At 39.0% G+C, this 19,951-nt stretch overlaps 1 protein-coding gene across 1 annotated transcript; it reads right to left on the reverse strand.

Moving 5' to 3' along the window:
- Window positions 1-2,396: 2,396 nt before the first annotated feature.
- Window positions 2,397-19,695, reverse strand: DNAJB11 (DnaJ heat shock protein family (Hsp40) member B11). Its single transcript, XM_033132040.1, has 10 exons — window positions 19,431-19,695; window positions 16,674-16,830; window positions 13,019-13,116; window positions 11,184-11,316; window positions 7,178-7,320; window positions 6,362-6,444; window positions 5,675-5,732; window positions 4,194-4,305; window positions 3,631-3,790; window positions 2,397-2,839 (listed from the first exon to the last, which is right to left on the reverse strand). The coding sequence occupies exons 1-10, from the start codon at window positions 19,496-19,498 to the stop codon at window positions 2,775-2,777; spliced, it is 1,077 nt and encodes a 358-aa protein (XP_032987931.1). The 5' UTR covers window positions 19,499-19,695; the 3' UTR covers window positions 2,397-2,774.
- Window positions 19,696-19,951: the final 256 nt, after the last annotated feature.

Genomic DNA, 19,951 nt, shown 5'->3' on the forward strand with positions numbered 1-19,951 from the left:
CTCTCCACAATAGACAGCGCCCTCTAGTGGAAATAAAGACATTTTTTAAAAATGTTCCTTGCAGGTGCTGGGCTTTCCCCTCTGGAGGGTTTTTGCAAACTGGGCCTGTGAGCTCAGCTGTGATGGGGACTAAGACCAGCCAGCTCCCATCTAGGACCTAATCAATAGCGAATGCAGCTGAGGTCCGAGAATAAACATAAATACATAAAATGAGTTGCCAAATATGTGTTAGAAAAGCACAAAATCTCAGGTTAAAGTATATCACCCTTTATTATTCCCATTTGCAGATGAGAAAACTGAGGTTCAGAGAGGTTAACTGGTTTGCCCAGTGTCACAGATGTTGAGTCTGATCCCAGGCCAATACCCTTTCTGCTTCATTGTGTCTCTTGCTGGAATGACATTTTTCCTTGCAGGGCTGACACTATTATCTGTTCACACACCATCTCTACCCAGAATCCTTCTTCAGAGCAGTTATTTTCTCTAAGTGGAATTCACGAATTCATGGCAGTTGAGAGTACATTCTCTGGAGCAGACTGCTTGGGTTCAAATGCTGGTCCCACCACTTGCAAGCTGTGAGATATAACTCAATTTCCTCATCTGTAAATTGAGGCCAAGAGTCCCTCTTCCATAAAGATAAGCTCCTCCGTATAAAGCACTTGAACAGAAACTGACCCATAGCACTCAATAAATTATCTTTTACTCAGTAAGAGAAAAAATTTTCAGTCCTTCACTTGAAAACTCTGTAATACATAGAAGCTGCTGGCTTGAAGGGAACTTACATATTGACTACCACAACCGCCCAAGCCCAGGAATTCCCGCTGCAACATTCCTGGACACATGGGTATCTATCTGTAGACCACTTGGTAGGGAACTTGCTGCCGCAGGCACCAGCACTCCCTTTTTGGACAGCACGCACTTCTGGGGAGGCAGCTGTACTGGACCACAGTGCAAAAGCTTGGGCTTTGGAGCCTGCTTTATGATCTTCCCTTCATCTCCATCACCACCACCCTGTTACTATGGCTTTATTACAAGAAGCTATGGAACTCTGATACAAATCTTCCCACATTACAATGTGCTTCAGAGAAAGCACTTAGGGTGAACTGAAGCTCAGAGTCGGATGATGAAAGAATATTCTTTTTTAACTCATTAAATCATGGCATTCTGGGCCATGGATAAACATGAGTGACAAAGCCTAATGAGCATTACGTGTAGGAAGAGCATCTCTATGGGAGTCTTCCTAGCAAGACTAGGAATTCCACCTTAGTATGTGACGGACTTTTGGAAAAAAGAGAATCAGCAAGTGCAAATAATGATCAAGAGCTCTCCTGGGCTAAGATATGTGAGGGAAATGTTGATGAGTATTTTTATGAAATACTCAACTAGGGCAACTCAGTACATAATGAATATTAAATGTACAAAAAGTTTACTACACTTACATATGTATTTATGTGGTTTCATTTGATTTCTAAGGTAGATTTTTCAGCATTTCAAATAAGGCCTTTTTCTTTCCCTTCACAAGTGAACACAGAGTTGAACTATTCAAGTAAATAGTGTCTGATTGAGGTTAAAAGTGTGCAGATTTTTCACCTTGTTTTTAATTGTTCTAAATTGATGAAATTTCCATTTTTCACCTTTCCCACTCATTTTTGTAAAACAGGTACAAAATGCAATGAAAAGGCAAGCAATAGCACTGGCTGCTGCGTAGCCAAAGGTGGGAATGCTGCTGGACCTATACCAATGGCTAGAAGGCAGCTCCACACACATTGCAACAGAAATTGTTCAACAGCATTAAAACACTCACTAGCTGAGATGACGTCCAAAGGTGTATGAAAAGTAGAGTGTGATGTGACTGTACAATGTAGAAAAGCGAAGGAGGTTGAAAAGTCAAATATACTCAAGTCATGTACCATCTGAATGAGGTGCTGCTGGGAGACGCAAATGTAATTTGCATTTTGACTTTAAATTAATGTTTTAGAGCTAATGGAAATCCTGGTTCCTGACACAAACCAAAGGTTTTTTAATCATTATTTAATCATTAATTAAGATTGGATATGAAGTGCCTTATAAATAGTAAAGTGTCCATACTGGATTTTATTATGCCCAAATTAAATGAGAGGAAATACACTTTCTCAAGAACAATTAGATCTTTGTGTAATCTTGATTCATCTACCCCAATCTTTATTCTATTCAGTTTCTTCAAGCTCCTTTCTAGAAGACTGGTATGCGAACTGGGTCTTTACCACTCTTTTGCAGGTTTGTGCATCCATCTTGATTGATGGCGGGGACAACCCAACTCACAGGCAACAAGGATGGAAACTGGCAGGGGAAGGGAAAGTGACCAAAATGGAGATGGCAGACAGAGAGCACAATGTGACTAAACCAACAAGAAACAGGAGTCAAGAAAAAATAACAACAAAATGTATTTAAAAACAGACTGCTCCAGTTGGCATTTTGAATGAAATAGCTAACTCCAACCCTTTATATTGTGTTTCCTTTGCTCCTGGAGTCCTCTTGCAGCTTTAATTCTTGAAACTCAGGTGGCAGCACCAGACATTAAATCCCCAAAGGGAGAGGTATTATTAAACCTTTTGCTGGTCATTCTTTTCTGAACAAAAATAGACAAACGCTTAAGCCCTCTTAGTCATTTCGTAATGATCATTAGAAGAAAAAAAAGCCAAACTTGCATATTGAAATAAAAACACACAAAAAAAACCTTGCAGATAATAAATATCGCTGATTCACTTATTTTAAACAAAGTCCAATTTTATTCACTCTTAATATCCTTGCAGTCCATTGTATACCTTCTGCACTGATCCCTGTTTCAGTAGCTGTTTGATACCTGAGGAAAGAATCAACAAATGATTCCCTAAACAAAGATGTGACTTCCCTGGAGTTTAAAGAGCATGTTTCATGGGGAGGCTCAGAAAAGGTCTATGACAACCACAGATCTGAATTAAACAAATAACCAGCAATGTCCAACGTCATCACATGTGGACACCCCCACATATGCACATGTATATCCAAGATGCCCCCTTATCTTTCTCTCAGGCACCCATGCCACGCACATCCTACAAAAGTCTATGAGAAGAGGCAAACGAAACGGAATGCAAGTTCTTCACCTGTCTTCCATTCCTTCTTCTTTTCCTCTATGCAGTTTTGACCTCTTTGTCCTGGGCCCTCTTCTCAACCAGTCATCACAGACATCACCCCCAAGCCTCTAATCCTTCTAACGTATATGTCACGTTCCTTTTATAGTTTGGTCCAGCTCATGTGTTTTAAGTAATTGTTTCATACCCATACACCCATACAACCTATACCGCCCTAGGTTTCAAGGCCCAGTTTACACAGCCTTTTATAACACAGGGACAGAAGGATTTTTACTATTGCCTTTACAGAAAGGCAAGTTCATTCCTAGTCTTGTGTTCACTACTGTTAGTAGCATGTCTGATGCCACCGGAGGGTTTTGTTTTTATTGCCTGTTCTCCTTAACCACCTTGTTCTAACACACACATACAACTCTCTCTCTCTCTCTCTCTCTCTCTCTCTCTCTCTCTCTCTGTCACACACACACACACACACACACACACACACACACACACACACACCACATACACACACTATACCCCTCACCTTCTCTTGCTTCCTCTGTTAACTGTTCTTTCGGAAAATCCACATCAAAAGTGATTATCAAAGAGCCTTTGATGTTGTTGTTGTCAAAGTTGGGGAGCCCCTCCCCTTTCTTCCATAGCTTGGCTCCCGGTCTGGTGATCTTATCCCGGGAAATATGTACCTGAAAAGCAAAAGGGAATGGACTGGAGCAGAACCGCTACAAGTACAATACCAGATGCTAGTCAGAGGAGCAGCGAGGATGAAGGCGCAAGAGAAACTCAGGAGGACACTGCGAGCCAAAGAGAGAGAAAGCTTTCCAAAGAAAAAGAAAAGCGAAACACATAAACAAGGAAAAGAGTCAGGCTTTCGCCAGTGGCGACTGTAAGAACAAGACCGCCAAAGGCTGTGCAATCCACCCTGAGCCGCGGAAACATCTGTGGCACCGTTACTGCTAGATGTTCCCAGTACAATGAGGAGAGGTAGCAGACCAAAGACGGAGAAAGGAGTCCCCATGGCTCGGCTGAAATAACCTCCAATCACCCACTGAAAGCTTCAAGAGGAAGCAGAGAAACTGGCTTCCTTACCTTGTGGCCATCCAAGTGAGTGACATCCATGTCGAAGCCCACCAGAGACTCAACCAGTGAGATTGTCACGTTTGTGTATAAGTCATCTCCTCTCCTTTCAAATATTGGGTGCCTACAAACAGAACAAGGTAAAAAGCACTAACTTCTTTCTTTGAGAAGAGTTTAAAACGTTTTTAATAATAGAAAATCTTGGAAAAGGATGAATATCACTCTTTCAAACAACAAGCATTTATTAGACATTCCCTTGTGTGTAGTGTAGATTGAGACTCTAATGGTATGTAAGATTTATTAAACCCTACTCTTCTGGAGCTTCCGATCAGCAGAAGCCAGAGCATGTAAATAAAACTACAAGTAATTAGAGCATGAAAGAGAGAGAAAGACAACTTCTAGTGGTGGGTGCTAGGGAGACAGGGCATCAGGCATAGGTCTGGAAAGGTTTCCAGAGCTGGGCTTGCAAGGCCAGGTCAGCTCTAGAGATACAGATAAGGTGGGCATGGCAGAGGATGGGGATAGGGCAAGAGGGAATTGTGGCAAAGACAGGGACCTGAGGTTTATTCAAGGAATAGCACATGTTCCAGCTTCTCTGGGAAGCAATGAGAAAGACCAGGTAGGTAAGGAAAGCTGGGGAAAGATCCCTGAGATTAAAGAGTGCTAGAAGGGAATAGTCCGAGGTGATGGGTGCCCATTTCTCCATATTTAGGTGGGAACCTTATTTCAAAGAATCCTTAGAAGCACAGGTATCACTAAGTTCCAAAGTGGTAACAAGAGAGAAATAATAAATTAGTCTGAGTGCCAGGCAAATTTCTTATCTAAGCAGAAATTCATGCTGAAGAGAGGCCAACAACAGAAGAGCTCTCTCTGCACAGAAGCTGCATTGTGTATAATACAGGTCCTTTCCAAGGAGAAGTCCCCCATTTTTGTGTGGGACCATATTTTCTCAGTTAAAATCTTGGGTCTCCTTGATTTCCCATTCTTGCTTGCCTCTCATCTACAACTCCTCACATGTCTTATTAATTCTTTCCTTCCAACATCTTTTGGATTTGTAGGTCCTGAGGAAATAAATAACTGGGCTCAACCCTAGGCCCCAAGCCAAAATTTTCAGTATTGTAGAGTTACAGATAATCATTTAGGGTACGTGTTTCCCCGAAAATAAGACCTAGCCGGACAATCAGCTCTAATGCATCTTTTGGAGCAAAAATTAACATACGACCCAGTATTATATCACATCACATCACATCACATCATATCATATTAGACCCAGTCTTATAGTAAAATAAGTCCGGGTCTTATATTAATTTTTACTCCAAAATACGCATTAGAGCTGATTGTCCAGCTAGGTCTTATTTTCGGGGAAACACAGTATTAAGGGCATGAAACAGGGAAAAGTCTGGAAGTGCCCTCGTGGCTACCCATATTTCTATAATGTGACTCATCTGAAAAGCAGGAGCTGGAGAGAAGGCCTCTAAAATTAGATTACTTACTTCACTACTTTGATTCGGAACCGTAAGTCTCCTGGCTCTCCATCCACGTGAGGCTCACCTAGTCAGAACAGATTAGAGCAGACTGTAAGCCACACAAGTCAAAGGCTAAAAATCTATTTGGCAGTTGAGAGACTATTTTCAAGCCACTACCTAAGGTGTTGGCTATCAAGTCTATGTGTGAGAGCAGTGTCTCTACCTGGTTATAACAAGTTTCAGATTATTAGTGAAGATTGCTTGTACCACAAGCACAGCGATAAATAACTTGACCTATTTCCTAAACAAAGGATTATTCATTGATTTCCTGGACCTGAAGTTTTAAAGCTTTTTTCTTTTAGAGTTTTAAATTTACCCCCAAAGGTGAGGTCTGAGAGCATCTTATTCATGCCAACTAGAGTTACATACCGTCTTTCATTGCTGAGTTAAAATTAATCCATTAAGGTCTGAACATCCTAAATTTTGATATAACTTAGGCTACTTCATAGTAACTTCTGCCGTAATGAACAGTAAGGCTAATGCTTAAGGTGACAGCTATGATAGTCATAATAGGTTTTCTGGATCCTAAAACTGACTGAAGAGCGTTGCAAATGGTATGTGCATTTACTATGTGGCCACAGGCGGGGGTGGGAGGTATTCGCAAGCAAGCGGAGAGCAGAAAGTTATAATAAAATATTAATATCAATATTTCACCTTCTCCAATAAAGGGGTACTCCATGCCATCTCTCACCCCAGGCTCTATTTCTACCTCCAGTGTTCGTTCTTCATTCACTAGTCTGAGACAGAGAATTTGAAATGAAAAAAAATGAAAATACAAAGCAAACCCCAGATACAGATAATTCGTTTTATCTATTCTATCACCGTTTTTTCTTGGAAGACTATCATGTATCTCTAGTTGACAAAGCGATCTGATATCTATTTACATCCTCTACATGCCAAAAGCCAGGACAAAGCTATTATATATTACACACTCATCTGACTGCTGCCTCCAAAAAAGCCTGCAGTAGACTGATTACTTCGAACTGTGTGATTCGTAACAGAGAAAACTCTTCACACTTCCATACATTTGCACCTGCAAGGCCTGGGTCATGTTTATCACGAATCCAGCAGGACAGTTTATCCTATCTGATTTTTTTCCTGATCCCACAAATAATTGATCTAGTTTTGAGATATATAATTTAAGGTTCAATTAAATAGTGGTGTTTATAACATAATCAGCAAATAGTATTTCTCTAATCTGAAATGTCAGCTGGACAGATTGATCTAACAGTCCAAGTAGAAAAAAACTGAAACATTAACATTTGTTAAGTATATTCAGAAATAAAGGGTACTGCTTATCGGTTCAGAAACACAAAAAGGCACATTTCTTTGCTCTATCCTCTGATAGAACATGAGAGAAGAGTGAAGGTAGGGAGGGACAAAATCTAGGAGTTGACCATTAGCATTTTACTAGACAAATGAGATGATTAAAGTGTCTCGTAGTAGAACCAAGAAGGTACTTTCACTTACTTGACATTAGGGCACTCATCGCAGACCACCTCTTGGGTCATCTGGAAGCGCCCCGGGCCCAACTGGGTGGTCCGCATCTCTTGCCGACAGTTGCATTTCCGTTTGCCGGGCGCCTGCCTTGCCACAGGTTTGTTTCTAACTACCTAAGAAATGCATACACAACATCAGCTTCCCGCTTGTGTTTAACAGCCTTTGGTGCCTTCAACTGATGAGGGTTCTGCGTGTGTGCCAGGGCTGCAACTTCCCTCTGTCAAGCTATCCCTCAGGGAGACCTACATACAACTGACAGAAGTCTTTGAGGAGTTACAAATCAGCCCCAACACAGGAATGAAACACGCAGGTATTTAAATGACTTAAGTTCTACAGTTGGAGAAGAGAGAGGGTAGTAAGAAAGAACCAAAACAACTGTGTGTGATACCAGCATTTCTAAGCCTCAACTAAATACTACTGAGTTAAAGTAGTTTACAGAATTACTGTCTTCTAGAATTCAGAGCTGTGCAAACCATAACCCCTGCAGAACAACTACAGCCTTCAAAAGAGGGTACGTGGTTACCACCAGAGGCTTAGTTACGATCGACCTGATGAAAACACTTCCCCGCTTCTGGCAACTCCATCTAGGACTGCTTCCAGCGCTCTCTCAATTCAGATACGTTAACAAGTAAGAGACACAATGATCATCTCTTTGTAGCTCATTGCAATCAAACATTCTGATCTCTCTTCACTGATATGTGGTATATTAACCAAAAACAACAAAAGAACAAGACAAACAAATGAGAAACAAAAACTCATAGACACAGACAATAGTTTAGTGGTTACCAGAGGGTAAGGAGGGTGGGGGGTGGGAGATGAGGGCAAAAGGGATCAAATATATGGTGATGGAAGGAGAACTGACTCTGGGTGGTGAACACACAATGGGATTTATAGATGACGTAATACAGAATTGTACACCTGAAATCTATGTAATTTCACTAACAATAGTCACCCCAATAAATTAAAAAAAAAAAAAAAAACATTCTGATCTCTCCAAGTATTTGGAAACTAATATAGGTACATAGAGAAACGTATTCTTGATTTTACCTGTTTAATTAGTGAAACACCTAATCACAAAGCACATGCTCGTGCAGCAGGATGACACAAATGCTTGGAGAAAAATCCCTGAAAGCCTACCAACATGAAAGCTCAGGTCAACAGAATAAATAATGATAATAATAGTAATTACAGCAAATACTTTATAGCAAACAGTTTATAGCACTTACTATGTGCCAAGCAATGCTCTAATCACTTGTACATAGATGAACTCATTTAATCCTCATTTAGTACAACCTTATGAGGGAGGTACTATTATCATCTCGATTTTACAGAGGAAGTACTGAAAGCACAGAAAAGTTCAGTAACATGACCAAGGTCACATAAAGTAATACTTGGCAGAGCCAGGATTCTAAACCAGGCAGTCTAGCTCCAAAATCCATGCTTTTAACTACTATGTTCTCTCAAGACAATTTTTTCTTAAAAAAGAATTTACTATTGGGTCACTTAAATAGCGAGGTCATTTATATCCTTTACATTAACTAGAATAAAAAATAATTTGTTTAGGAACACACTAACTGCAAAAAGTGATGTGCATTGTGTATTAGCAATGACTGCAGACAACAGGTCTCGAAGGGATATGGGAATTAGGCTCACCTCTTTCTCCCACCTGAACAACCTATCCTGACTGTGAAGAAGAGATGGCCCCATATTTTGAATGCCCTTTGCTCCCATTCTTCAGACTGAATAACGGTAGTACAAGCCAATTGCATCTACTGTAAATGTCTAGTCCTCTTCTTTGAACTATTCAGAGCAAAAGCCACAACTAAGAAGAAAGTGTTTCTTATCAAGATGGCACATATGCGTAGGCTACCAGCTAGCTATCTCCTCCAAAATCCTGGAAAATCTATAGAAAACATGGGTTCCAGGAAACAATAATGATAACACAAAATCTGTAAGAAAACTCCAGAGATAGAAAGCTGTTTTGAACTGGTATGTGTATTGGAGCAACAGCAGCTAGCAGAGGCAGTGAGAGGATTTGGAAAAAAGCAATTGAAGTTCTGCTCTTACCCCCCCACCCCCCCTCCTGAATTGCCTCGGGCAAAGCACTGTCTGGCCCTTCTCCCCAGAAAGCAACAGACCCCAGACAGCAAACAAAAAGAAAAACAAAAACACTCCAAGAAAATAAACAAAATACAGTTAAAACCAGTAGGTAAGGGCTTGCCCTAGTATGTTTCTACAAGGGAAAGAGAGGTATGTTGGGTGGCAGGGGAAGGATATGAGCTCAAAGGCCAAAATAGCTAGAGACATGAGGACTCCAACTATCCATCCCCTACCTCCAAAGACAACAAACTGGATAACACATGTATTTTAAGAAAATGTATTAGATAAGACAATCTAAGAAATTAAAATAAGCATGGTAATACTTAAGGAGACATGGGAAGACATTAGCAAAATGAAATAGAATAAGAAATAATATAAGAATCAAGTAGAAATATTATGTATAAAAATGAGTTGAAATAAAAAACACAGCTGATTGGGTATTAATAGAATAGATACACTGAAGACTGAAGTAGTGAGCTGGAAGACCATGAGGCACCCTCCTAGAAGGAAGCAGGAAGGATAAAAAAGTAGAAAATTTTTTAATATTTAAATGAAAGTTAAGAGAGCAGATAGAAGTGCCAATGGATTAAATATTTGAAAATATAATAGACATAAATTTTCTGGAATTAAAAAAAATGATTAACAGTAAATTAAAAGATCCCAAAGTTTTAATAGAAAACACAGGTGAATTGCATTCTGATTTCAGAGCAGAGAAGAATTTCTTAAACAAGACATAAAAACTAACCATAAAAGAAAATGCTGATAAATTTGACCACATTAAGATTAATCATTTCTGTTCATTTAAATAAATCTTCAATATAATGAAAAGACAAGTTACCAACAGATAGGCTATATCTGTATCACATACAGCCAACAAAGGATTAGTAATAAGAATAAACTTTTTTTAGAAATCAGTAAGAAAAGGGCAAAAGAAAAAGGGGCAAAATACATGAAAGGGCATTTCACAAGAGGAAATAAATATGGCCAATAAACATATGAAGATGCTTATCCTAAATATTAATCAAAAAATGTAAATTAAGACCAAAATGAAGTAATATTTTATACCCATTTAATGGGCAAAAATTGAGAAGTCTAATAACTCAAAGTATTGGAGAGGTGGGCAGATCTATAGAATCTTTTATAAATTGCTGGTGGATGTGTTGGTACCAATCAATTGAGAAAACATTATGGTCATGTCTTGTACCAAGAACACTGGTTCACATTACCCAGCAATTCCACTCTTACGTATATCCACACCAGAGAAATTCTTGCTTATATGCACCTGGAGATACATATAAGAATGTTCATAAAAGCACTGTTTGGGATTGAAAAAAACTAGAAATAACCTATCTGCCTATTGCTACATTGTGGTCACAGTGAAATTCTATTCAGCAGAATTATCGTTACAAATAACAACATGGATGAATCTTGGTAACCTAACAGTGAGTGAAAAAAACCAGTCTCGGAAGATAATGTACAGCATGATACATTTTTACAAAGTCAAAAACGATGTAAATAAATAATATATTATTCAGGTATTCATATATATGTAATATAATAAGCAAGAGTGACAAGGAAACAATAAAGACAAAACGCAGGATAGTAGCAACCTCTGAAGGGAGGCAGGGAAATGAAATAGGGAAGCAGCATGCATGGAGATGTAAGTAGCGGTATTGTTTTATATAGTTCGTGGGCTGGGTAATGAGTTCATGAAACAGTGTACCACGAACCAAGGATTATGATTAATTCTATTCTACACATCCGGTCACTCTCCTCACACCCTAAAAGACAGGGAAAGTGCCCAGAAACATCTTGTTTTTAGTCAAAAGAACTAGTTTTGATAGTCAATATGAATAGCTGTATTGTTTGAACTTACTTCCACAAAATTTCCTGCATATACTTCTTCCAAAGTGACTTCTAGATCTACAATAATATCACTTCCTCTTGGAATATTTCTATCTTGCTGACGAGGGGTTCCTCCAAACATGAAACCAAAATCTCCAAAGAAGCTGTAGGTAAATGCAGAATCATCAGGGAAAAAAAAAAAAATCAGAGTTCATGCCTTGCAATTAGTTTTCTTTACATTCATAAAATACTGTGTCCTACCAATGTATTGTGCAAAACTAAAAGACATTTTTAATATATTAGAAACACACATCATACACAATTTTTAATTTATATAATAGCAACTATATTGCAGTCACCACAAAAAAATTTACTTTATACCAATGAATTCAATGAATTCATTCAATGAACTGGGCTTAATCAATGAAGTAATGTTTCAATACTGAGGAATATCAGGATGTAATGGACTTATTGAGAAAGGGCATACTACTCGTATATATAAAATACGTAATGCTGAACCTAATAGTAATTTTTAACGTTTTCAGTGTTCACTTTATATGCTTTTTAGAAACTAACTTTGGTGAAAGCTACTGTTCTATATAAAAATCTTGGGTACATAATTAAATAAACTAAAAATGCTTCAGCCTTAGTAAAATTCTAGGCCTTGAGGAAAAGGAATTGTGGTCTCTACAAGACCAAAATTAATTTTTACAAATAACAGAAGCATTACTTTGACAACGTGAGATTAATACAAACAATGACCTTCAACTGTGCAAGAGTTTTAATCTTAATTTTTGGTGTTATAAGAAGCTGCAAATATTAACACAGTGATTATGACAACTATATAACTTTCCCCTGACAACCAATCTTGGTGAATGGATTCCTTAAATCTTAAATAAAAGCAGACAGGGAGGATTTGGGGGGAGAGACAGGATTTGGGGAGAAGGGGTACAAACAAAGCTTTTTCTGTCTCTGGCATCCCTAAGTATCACTTCTAACAGCCAAGGGTAACAGGACACTTCCCTGGCAAGCAAACCCAAATCAATCCTGGGGAAGAGAAGGATTTCCTAATCATATTAATCACATATCTTCACAAGAATCTACTGAAAATCTACTGTTACCCCCAAACAATATTATACGCAACAGTGATCCTTTTTTTGGAGAAGGGTTCGCAAAATCCTTTGAGGATCAGAAGAAAGCAATAAACCCTCTCCCCAAAGAAATGCATCTTCAGACATCTTTTTGTTTATAACACTTAAAACCGCAGATTAAGATCTCCTAGTATAAGGCATCAGGGCTCATAGAAATTCAAATGCTCAACAAAGAGGGGTTCAAAGAGTGGGAAGCAAAGTTGCTTATTATTCCGGCCACTCAGCACTCCCAGAAAGCCACGCGCAGCAGGAGATGAGGATCCTCTGGCCTAATTCTTCCCCCAGCGCTGGTTATCATAATCATCCCACTCTTGTTGATAGGATGGAGGAGAGGCAGCTCTGGGTAAGGGAGCAGGCATCTCTCTGTCTGCTTACAAGAATAACTTTGCTCTAAGGGTTTGCCAGTTGTAAGACCGTGAGGAGACAAGGTTTCCAACATACACCCCCTACCCCACAGCACTGTCAGGGTCAATCTGACTGATGCAGTTGGCTAGATGGACAGTCCTTGCAGTGCTACCTGTCTTTTCTGGAGCTTTGTGAAAATAGAAGAATACATTCCCACAGGGAGGATGATGAGTGACTTTTTGGTCAAGGATCACTCGAGTTGCACTCTTCATCAAAAGCTTCTGAACAAGGGAGCAAGAATAATTCTTTAATAATCACTAAGTGACCTATTCTCAGACACTAATACTTTGCAGATGGATAAATTACATACTGTGAAAAAATGTCTCCATGGGAGCTCTGATGACCGTCTTTTAATCCCTCTTCACCGTAAGCATCATATTGTTTCCGTTTCTCACTATCTGATAGAACCTGGGGACAAAAATCAGTGGAGGAAAAGATCATGAATTGGGAATACTCAGGGAAGGTGCATTCATTCACACTGGTTTCTTTAAAACTTTGGTACTGTGTCTAAGATCTTAGTGGAATGTAGTTTTCATTATGTATGGTATTAAGGCATGCATATTTCTTTTCTTTAGCAGACTAAATTCTTTGATGCATTCATAGTTCATTTTGTAACTTCCGATTGCTTGATTCACGTTTTTCAATTTAAACGTATCCAAACTCACCGAGTCACATAAAGATCGTATCTGAGATTAGTGATGTGACTATGAAGGTGGGGGCAGTAACAGGAAAGCGGTGAGATGAATCCCTCAGGTCTACCTCCCATGCACTTGGACTCCAGCGCTTACGCTGCTAATTACGAGGCTGTATTATCTCTCTAAACTATAAGCTAGGATATGACTATGGCAGATCGTCATTAATGCCAGGAAGAGTAAATTAGGCAAGTCTTAAAATTTGCCCAGTCCCACGTGTCTATACCATGACCCCCACTGCCAACACATACACACTAGGAGACTGGCAAATCAAGGGAGTCAAATGGTAGACCCTCCAGAAAGGTCTGTACTGCTATATTGTTGCATTTCCTTTATCATTTCTTAATGTGTATAGAAACCCATTTTTGAAGAATGCTGTCTGCCATATATATGTTTAAGTTCATAATCTCCAGAGTTTGAATTGCAGAGAGTAAAAAGGGACACTATTCTGTGAAGGTTGCTCAAGATTAATTTCACAGCTTGAAAAGACTTTTTGATTTTAATTATTTTAGAAAATACATCCACTGTCAAAGGTATATGCTTTCTCATTGAGTCCAATCCATACATAATACTAAAGAATGTAAAAACCAAAATAAGTTTCTATATTCTTCAAAATTTCCTTTCCCCCCAAAAAAGACTTCCTGTCTATTTAGAGCAATCTGAAGTATATACACACATATAACTTTGAGAATGAAATAAAGGTGTACTTTTTCTTTGATATTTGTAAACTCCTATTTAAACAGTAAACTGAAGGAGAAAGTTATTGCAAACCCATACTTGTGTTGGCTCAGAAAAAGAGAGGCTGGAAGTAGATGGGGCTTGTTGACTCAGCAAAAGAAAGGGAAGATGCAACTGCCACATGTAAACAGGACCCACTTTTGGCTCACAGCCTAAATGATGGGTAAGGGGCCAAAGCAAACATTTATTAACATTTAAGATATATTTAGGAGAATTAAAAAAAAATTGAATGTATATTAAAGTGAGCATTCTTAAAAGCAAGGACAAATGGGTTAGTCCAGAAGTGACTAGAGTACTTGACTAAAGCCACTATGATAGATCAGGTTAGTGAAAGGAATGTTTTGGTAAATATCCTAAAAAAGTAGCTAGTTTGGAAGAGCAGAAATGGGACATCAGAGGCTTCAGTAATAACTCTCTAAAAACTATCCTTAAAGTTATCTATTATCATTCACTTTCCTGTCTAAGGAATGTAATTTTATTCTTTGGTCTTGGAAAATATTTTATTTCTAAAAGAACAAAAAAAAGACTCTTATTCGATTGGCCAACCAACCCACAGAGTGTTGACTAATTAAAATGCCAGCAGTTAATTCCAACTCAGTAGAGAAGACAGATTTGTGTTCACAAAAGACTTTCCAACTTTACAACTCTAATTTACCTAAGAACCAAAGGCACTCAAGGGAATGATACAAAAAAAATTTGAACTTGTGACTTAGAAAGGTTTTCAGAGTTAAATAAACTGCAGTCTCATGAATGATCTATGGAAAGCCTGCCTAGGTTATGGCTAAAGAACATGACAGATTCTTTAAAGAGCATAGTAAATGTATAGCAATAGCTTCCCTAGAAAATATCTTTGAGTAATGGGTTCCTAGCATACAACAGGAATATTCATGGGAAATATAGTGCAAAAATATGGAATCCATATTATCAACAAGAAACAAAATGTTATATATAATGTAAGAGTTCCCAATCCTTTCAAGTTTATTTGCGGGCCCCAGGGTAAGAATTTCAGTCCTATAGGATCCCTGAAGGTGCCAAGAGAAAAAAGGGGGATCCTATTAGCTCTGGGTTTCAGCTGGGTATGTCACTGTTCTAGTTCATTCACTTCTTTAATCTAGGAGGCCTCGGAATCCTTTCCTTTTGGTTTTTTTCCGCTACTAAAATATTTTTAAGATTTGTTTCTAGCCTTCTCACTATCTAGGGATTTAACTTGAATTCAGAAGTTTTAGCTCCATGACTTTTGGAGTTACATTATTTTTTCTGTGCCCTGTTAAAAACTGGAAGTAAATGGTGACCCTAGTTCTGTATTGTATACACTGTATTGTATAACTAAAATTTGCTAAGAGAGCAGAACTAAAATATTCTCACCAAAAAAAAGAGATAAATCTGCGAGGTGATAGATGTGTTAACTAGATGGGTGGAATCTTTTCACAATGTATACGTTATATCAAATCATTACAATGAACACTTTAAATATATTACAATTTTATTTGTCTATTATGCATCAATAAAGCTGGAAAAAATAAAATCACAGATCTTTTATTCTATTTCTAGAGGAACTCGCAACACATGCAAAACAGCTAACTCCTAAAATTAATAGATATGAAAAATTATCAATAGCTTATTTGTAAAATTTTTCACTATAGTGTTGAAAGTTTCTGTGTATATGTTTTTCAAATAGTAAATAATTTATTAAGCATTCAATAAATATTCCTCAGTGTTATTAAAAATGAAGGAAAAAAAAAGAAAGAAAAAGAAAATGGGAAGAAGAATATGTCCAGCTCTACTATATTTCATGGTGTCCTGGTGAAAAGTAAATGAGATGATACACATGAAAGTGTTTTGATCTCTAGATTAGAGGCTGTAAATTCAAACTACAGCTGTGTTTTGTTTGATCTGCATAAAAAAAGAAAATTTTAAATTGAATTAGTTACCAAAATTTTACAATCAGGAGAATTTACATAAAAATCTAGATTTCCACTTCTCTTGAAACATTAAATGATCTGGCAACACAGTATTTGCATTTGTATGTGGCAAAAACTGGTCAGGGCTGAATAACAGCTGCTTCCTTAAAATGGGGCAAGAAGTCTTCAGTTTGTCACAGTTCTCATCAATCTCTAGCGATTCCCAATATGGAAGGTAAAATATCCATTGTCATATTTTATCTTATTCCTGCCCTGTATGTTATTTGCCTGGTCCATATGGGCATATGGATTTGTAGTCCTCATTTAGATTTTGTTCCTGTTTCTGGCTCCAGCTCCCAAACTGGTTGATTGATAATAAATTTACTTAACTAACCTATCAATCTTTCTTTCATTCACCTTTTTTCAACATTACTCTCCTTAATAAAACAAATAATATGAAAAAGGCAGCAAATGGCATCTACTAACATTAATTCACACTGTAGCCTCACATATTACTTTTATCTATTGTCTATTTTTAAAAAGAAGTGACCTGAAGGAAGAGAATGTTTCCCGTGTTATATGGTCTTTTCTCTACCTCTAGATTTTATTCCTACTTTATACTTTTCTCACTCACCTCATAAGCAGCACCCAGATCCTGGAATTTCTCCTGAGCTCGTGGATCATCAGGGTTCCGGTCAGGATGAAGCTGTAGGGCTAGTTTCCTGTAGGCCTTTTTAATATCCTTTATAGAGGCACTGCGAGGCACCCCCAAGATCTTATAGAAATCTCGACTGGGGAGGAGGGAAAAAGAGAGGATACTTCATTAAAGAATTATATATAATACTTTTAAGTGAATTTTTTCCTTTATATTTAGGCTTGTGTCTGAGCAAAGAGGCAAGAGAATGAAGGTATACATGAGACAGTAACACACAAAAAAGAATGACTGAAAAGAGAACACACCAGAATTTGTAGTAAGTTTTATATATTGAAATAATCACAGAGAGAGGCTATGTACTTTTTGAGCAATGCTAGTATTATTCAAAACATCTATGTCATTCTTTTCTTAGAATTACCTTCAGTCAAGAAAACCATTTTCTTATTTTCTGTTCACACGTTATTTTCAACCAAGAATTGTATAAGCAAATTAACTCTTTTCCCCATTACTGACTTCAAATGACTTTTGACTGTTTCTGAAGGTCAAATAACAACCTCAAAGGATGATTTTCTTTATTCAAAAAGATTACATCACATAAATGTTCTGACTAACAGTACACTGGTGGAATGTTAAAGATGAAGTGACTGAAATTAACTTCAGAGGTTAACATAGGGGTTAAGCCAAAGAACTCTGAAGAGAGAATAACACCCATTTGGATGTATGAGTTGTGGGTCTTTGCTGAAAGAGACAGAAAACATCAATCCTGCAGTCATTGCTAGTAGTTATACTACTTTGTCTAAGTCAAGTCTTAATTATAGACAGCTGCTGAAGACCATATGCAGGAGCTTACAAGGCTCAGCAGCCGCAAATATGCATTTGGCATGAGCTGGGAGATAAGGTATAGACATCCACAGACTTCCTTGCAAGGGATTATGTTGGAACCAAATTAATTATAAAGGAAATCTTTGTAAGAAGGGCCAATGGGAAGATAGAATATGACTATAAACTTTCAGGGCAGGGACTGTGTCCAGCCCACAGAAAACACCAATAAATATTCATTGAATAAAATGAATAAATAAGCACGCTCTCAAAAATCTATTCCTTTTTGCCAGAGTCACTTTAGCCACGAGAAGTTATTCTGAAAATGCATTCTGTCAGTAAAGGAAATGGGAAAGTTGTTCACAATGGACACACTAATGGAGTAGTGATGGTAATTTTATAATGTAGTGGGGGGAATGCACTGGGGTACCAAGATAGACATGATATAAGACAGAACATTTCAAAAATTATTTCATAATCTTTTAGTCACACTTTAGGAAAATCATTTAAGTTTTTAAAATCATGCACAAAGGGTTCCATGAGGATTAATTAAGTGCTTTATCCCCCCCCCAAATAAAATCTGCAAAAACTTGGTATCTCTTGAGACAAGAACTACATAAATTGAAAGGTTCACTACAATTAATGACAAAAGAGGTAACTCTATAAAGAATAAGGCTTAATTAGGATATGCATAATACAAAAATGGTGAGGTAACAGCTCAAAAAATACAGGGGAAAGATAGTAGCTGGCATAGCTCAGCATCACCATTACAATTCCCAAGAGATTCCTTTATGGAAGACTTGAAGATTAAGGCTACAGTATTAACTATATTTATATGGACATTTTGTTTAAACACCGTAGGGTACTTACTGCTTTAAGTGTAAATACTACTAACAAAAACATACTAAGAAAAACGATAATAAGGCATTACCTATGAGAGTTAATTTAAAAAGAAATTTAAGATATTTCAAAAGAAAAAAAGAATAACAATAGTTTAAGCATATATACAAAGGGAAAAAGCTTTGACGAGAATAACAAGTGCTTAAATTTTATAGCTGTGCTAGGTAGTACTTTCTCCATTTAGAGCAACCTGTTAATTGTTAGAAGTTAAGACCTTACTCTTCCTCACATTCTACGAATATTCTCCTGGCATATCATATCCTGTGGTCACCACGCTTATAGGATCAAGGATCTTAAAAGGCTGGAAGGATTCTCCAGAGTGCAGGTGGTCCTACTCCCTTTGTAGAGGAGGCACATTACTATCTTCGTGTCACCGCTGTGAATTTAGGTGGTTCCTTCAAGGTCACATAATTCCTAAGTGGGGGAGGTAGATGGGCTAGAATCTCAGTCTAGTACCTGTTGGTGAAATGCTCTTCCCTCTCATACCATTCAGCTTCTCAAAACTGTACCACGGAAAGAGACAGTGAGGCATGATGACAGCTCAGACTCAATATATCAAGAAGCCGGGAAGTACAAAGGTCTGCCTTACTCCCTCAATTTAATTTCCTTCAGTCCCAGCATGGCTTCCACATCTGTTCTCCTTACTTCCTTACTCAGCATGGCACTAACCCACCCACTTTAATGTCAGCTCCCCAATGGCTCTTTGCAGGCTCAACATAATATAGTCCTGTTTCCCAGCTCAGCAGCCCCGCTCGGCGCCCCCCGCCCCGCTCCTTGTGGTAGGCGCTGCATCCAACTCCCACTCCTCCGCACAAATCTAGCTCTATAGGCTCTGTGGGTCTAAGCCCCTCTCCCTCGTGTCACCCATCGCTCTCCCCACCCCACTAGCCTGGTCCACACTACGCATTCTTCGGCCCCACCGCCTCACCACAGCAATGCCCCCTCTTCATCCCTCCAGCCTCGTCCCAGCCAAGGCTGACTCGCGGGCTCTGTGCCTCGCGGGTGCCCGCTCCTCACCCGGCGATCACGGCCCCGATGAAGTACAGCAGCAACAGGCAGAAGGTACTCAGGTTTTGTGGGGCCATGGTTTCGCTGTGCCAGCCTCTGTGCCGGCCCTTGCCCCAAACACTCCTCACAGCGTCCGCCGCCGCCGCGTCGGCTCCCCAGCCCACCCAGCCCTGAGAGGCCGCCTCACGCAGGGGTCTCCTACTCGGTCCGGAACGACAGCTAGCTTGCCCCCCCCCTCTGCCAGTCAGCTTCCCGGGAGTCCCCAGTCCCCGTGAGAGAGAAGCCCTCGGCAAGTGAGAGCCAATCGCTGCTCCGGACATCACACGCGGCCGGCGCCTCGCAACCAATCAGCGCAGTACACTTCACCTCCGAGGCGGCGCTGGCAGCCAGTTAGGCTTCAGAACTACAGCCGCAACTCCCGGCCAGTTAGAAGAGACAACGTCAGAGAATCGCGCCGCTGCAGGAATCCGCTCAGCCCCGGCTCCCGCGAGTCGTAGAAAACTACGTAAAAGGGCGGTAGGGGAATTGGT

Source organism: Rhinolophus ferrumequinum, chromosome 2 (assembly GCF_004115265.2).
Source record: "Rhinolophus ferrumequinum isolate MPI-CBG mRhiFer1 chromosome 2, mRhiFer1_v1.p, whole genome shotgun sequence".
In the NCBI taxonomy this organism is placed as follows: Eukaryota; Metazoa; Chordata; class Mammalia; order Chiroptera; family Rhinolophidae; genus Rhinolophus; species Rhinolophus ferrumequinum.

Coding starts and splice junctions, on each gene's coding strand:
- DNAJB11 (XM_033132040.1), bottom strand. CDS start 19,498: ATGGCCCCACAAAACCTGAGTACCTTCTGCCTGTTGCTGCTGTACTTC. Junction 16,831..19,430: donor ATCGGGGCCGTGATCGCCGG/GTGAGGAGCGGG, acceptor CCTCCTCCCCAG/TCGAGATTTCTATAAGATCT. Junction 6,445..7,177: donor GATGAGTGCCCTAATGTCAA/GTAAGTGAAAGT, acceptor TCTCTGTCTCAG/ACTAGTGAATGAAGAACGAA.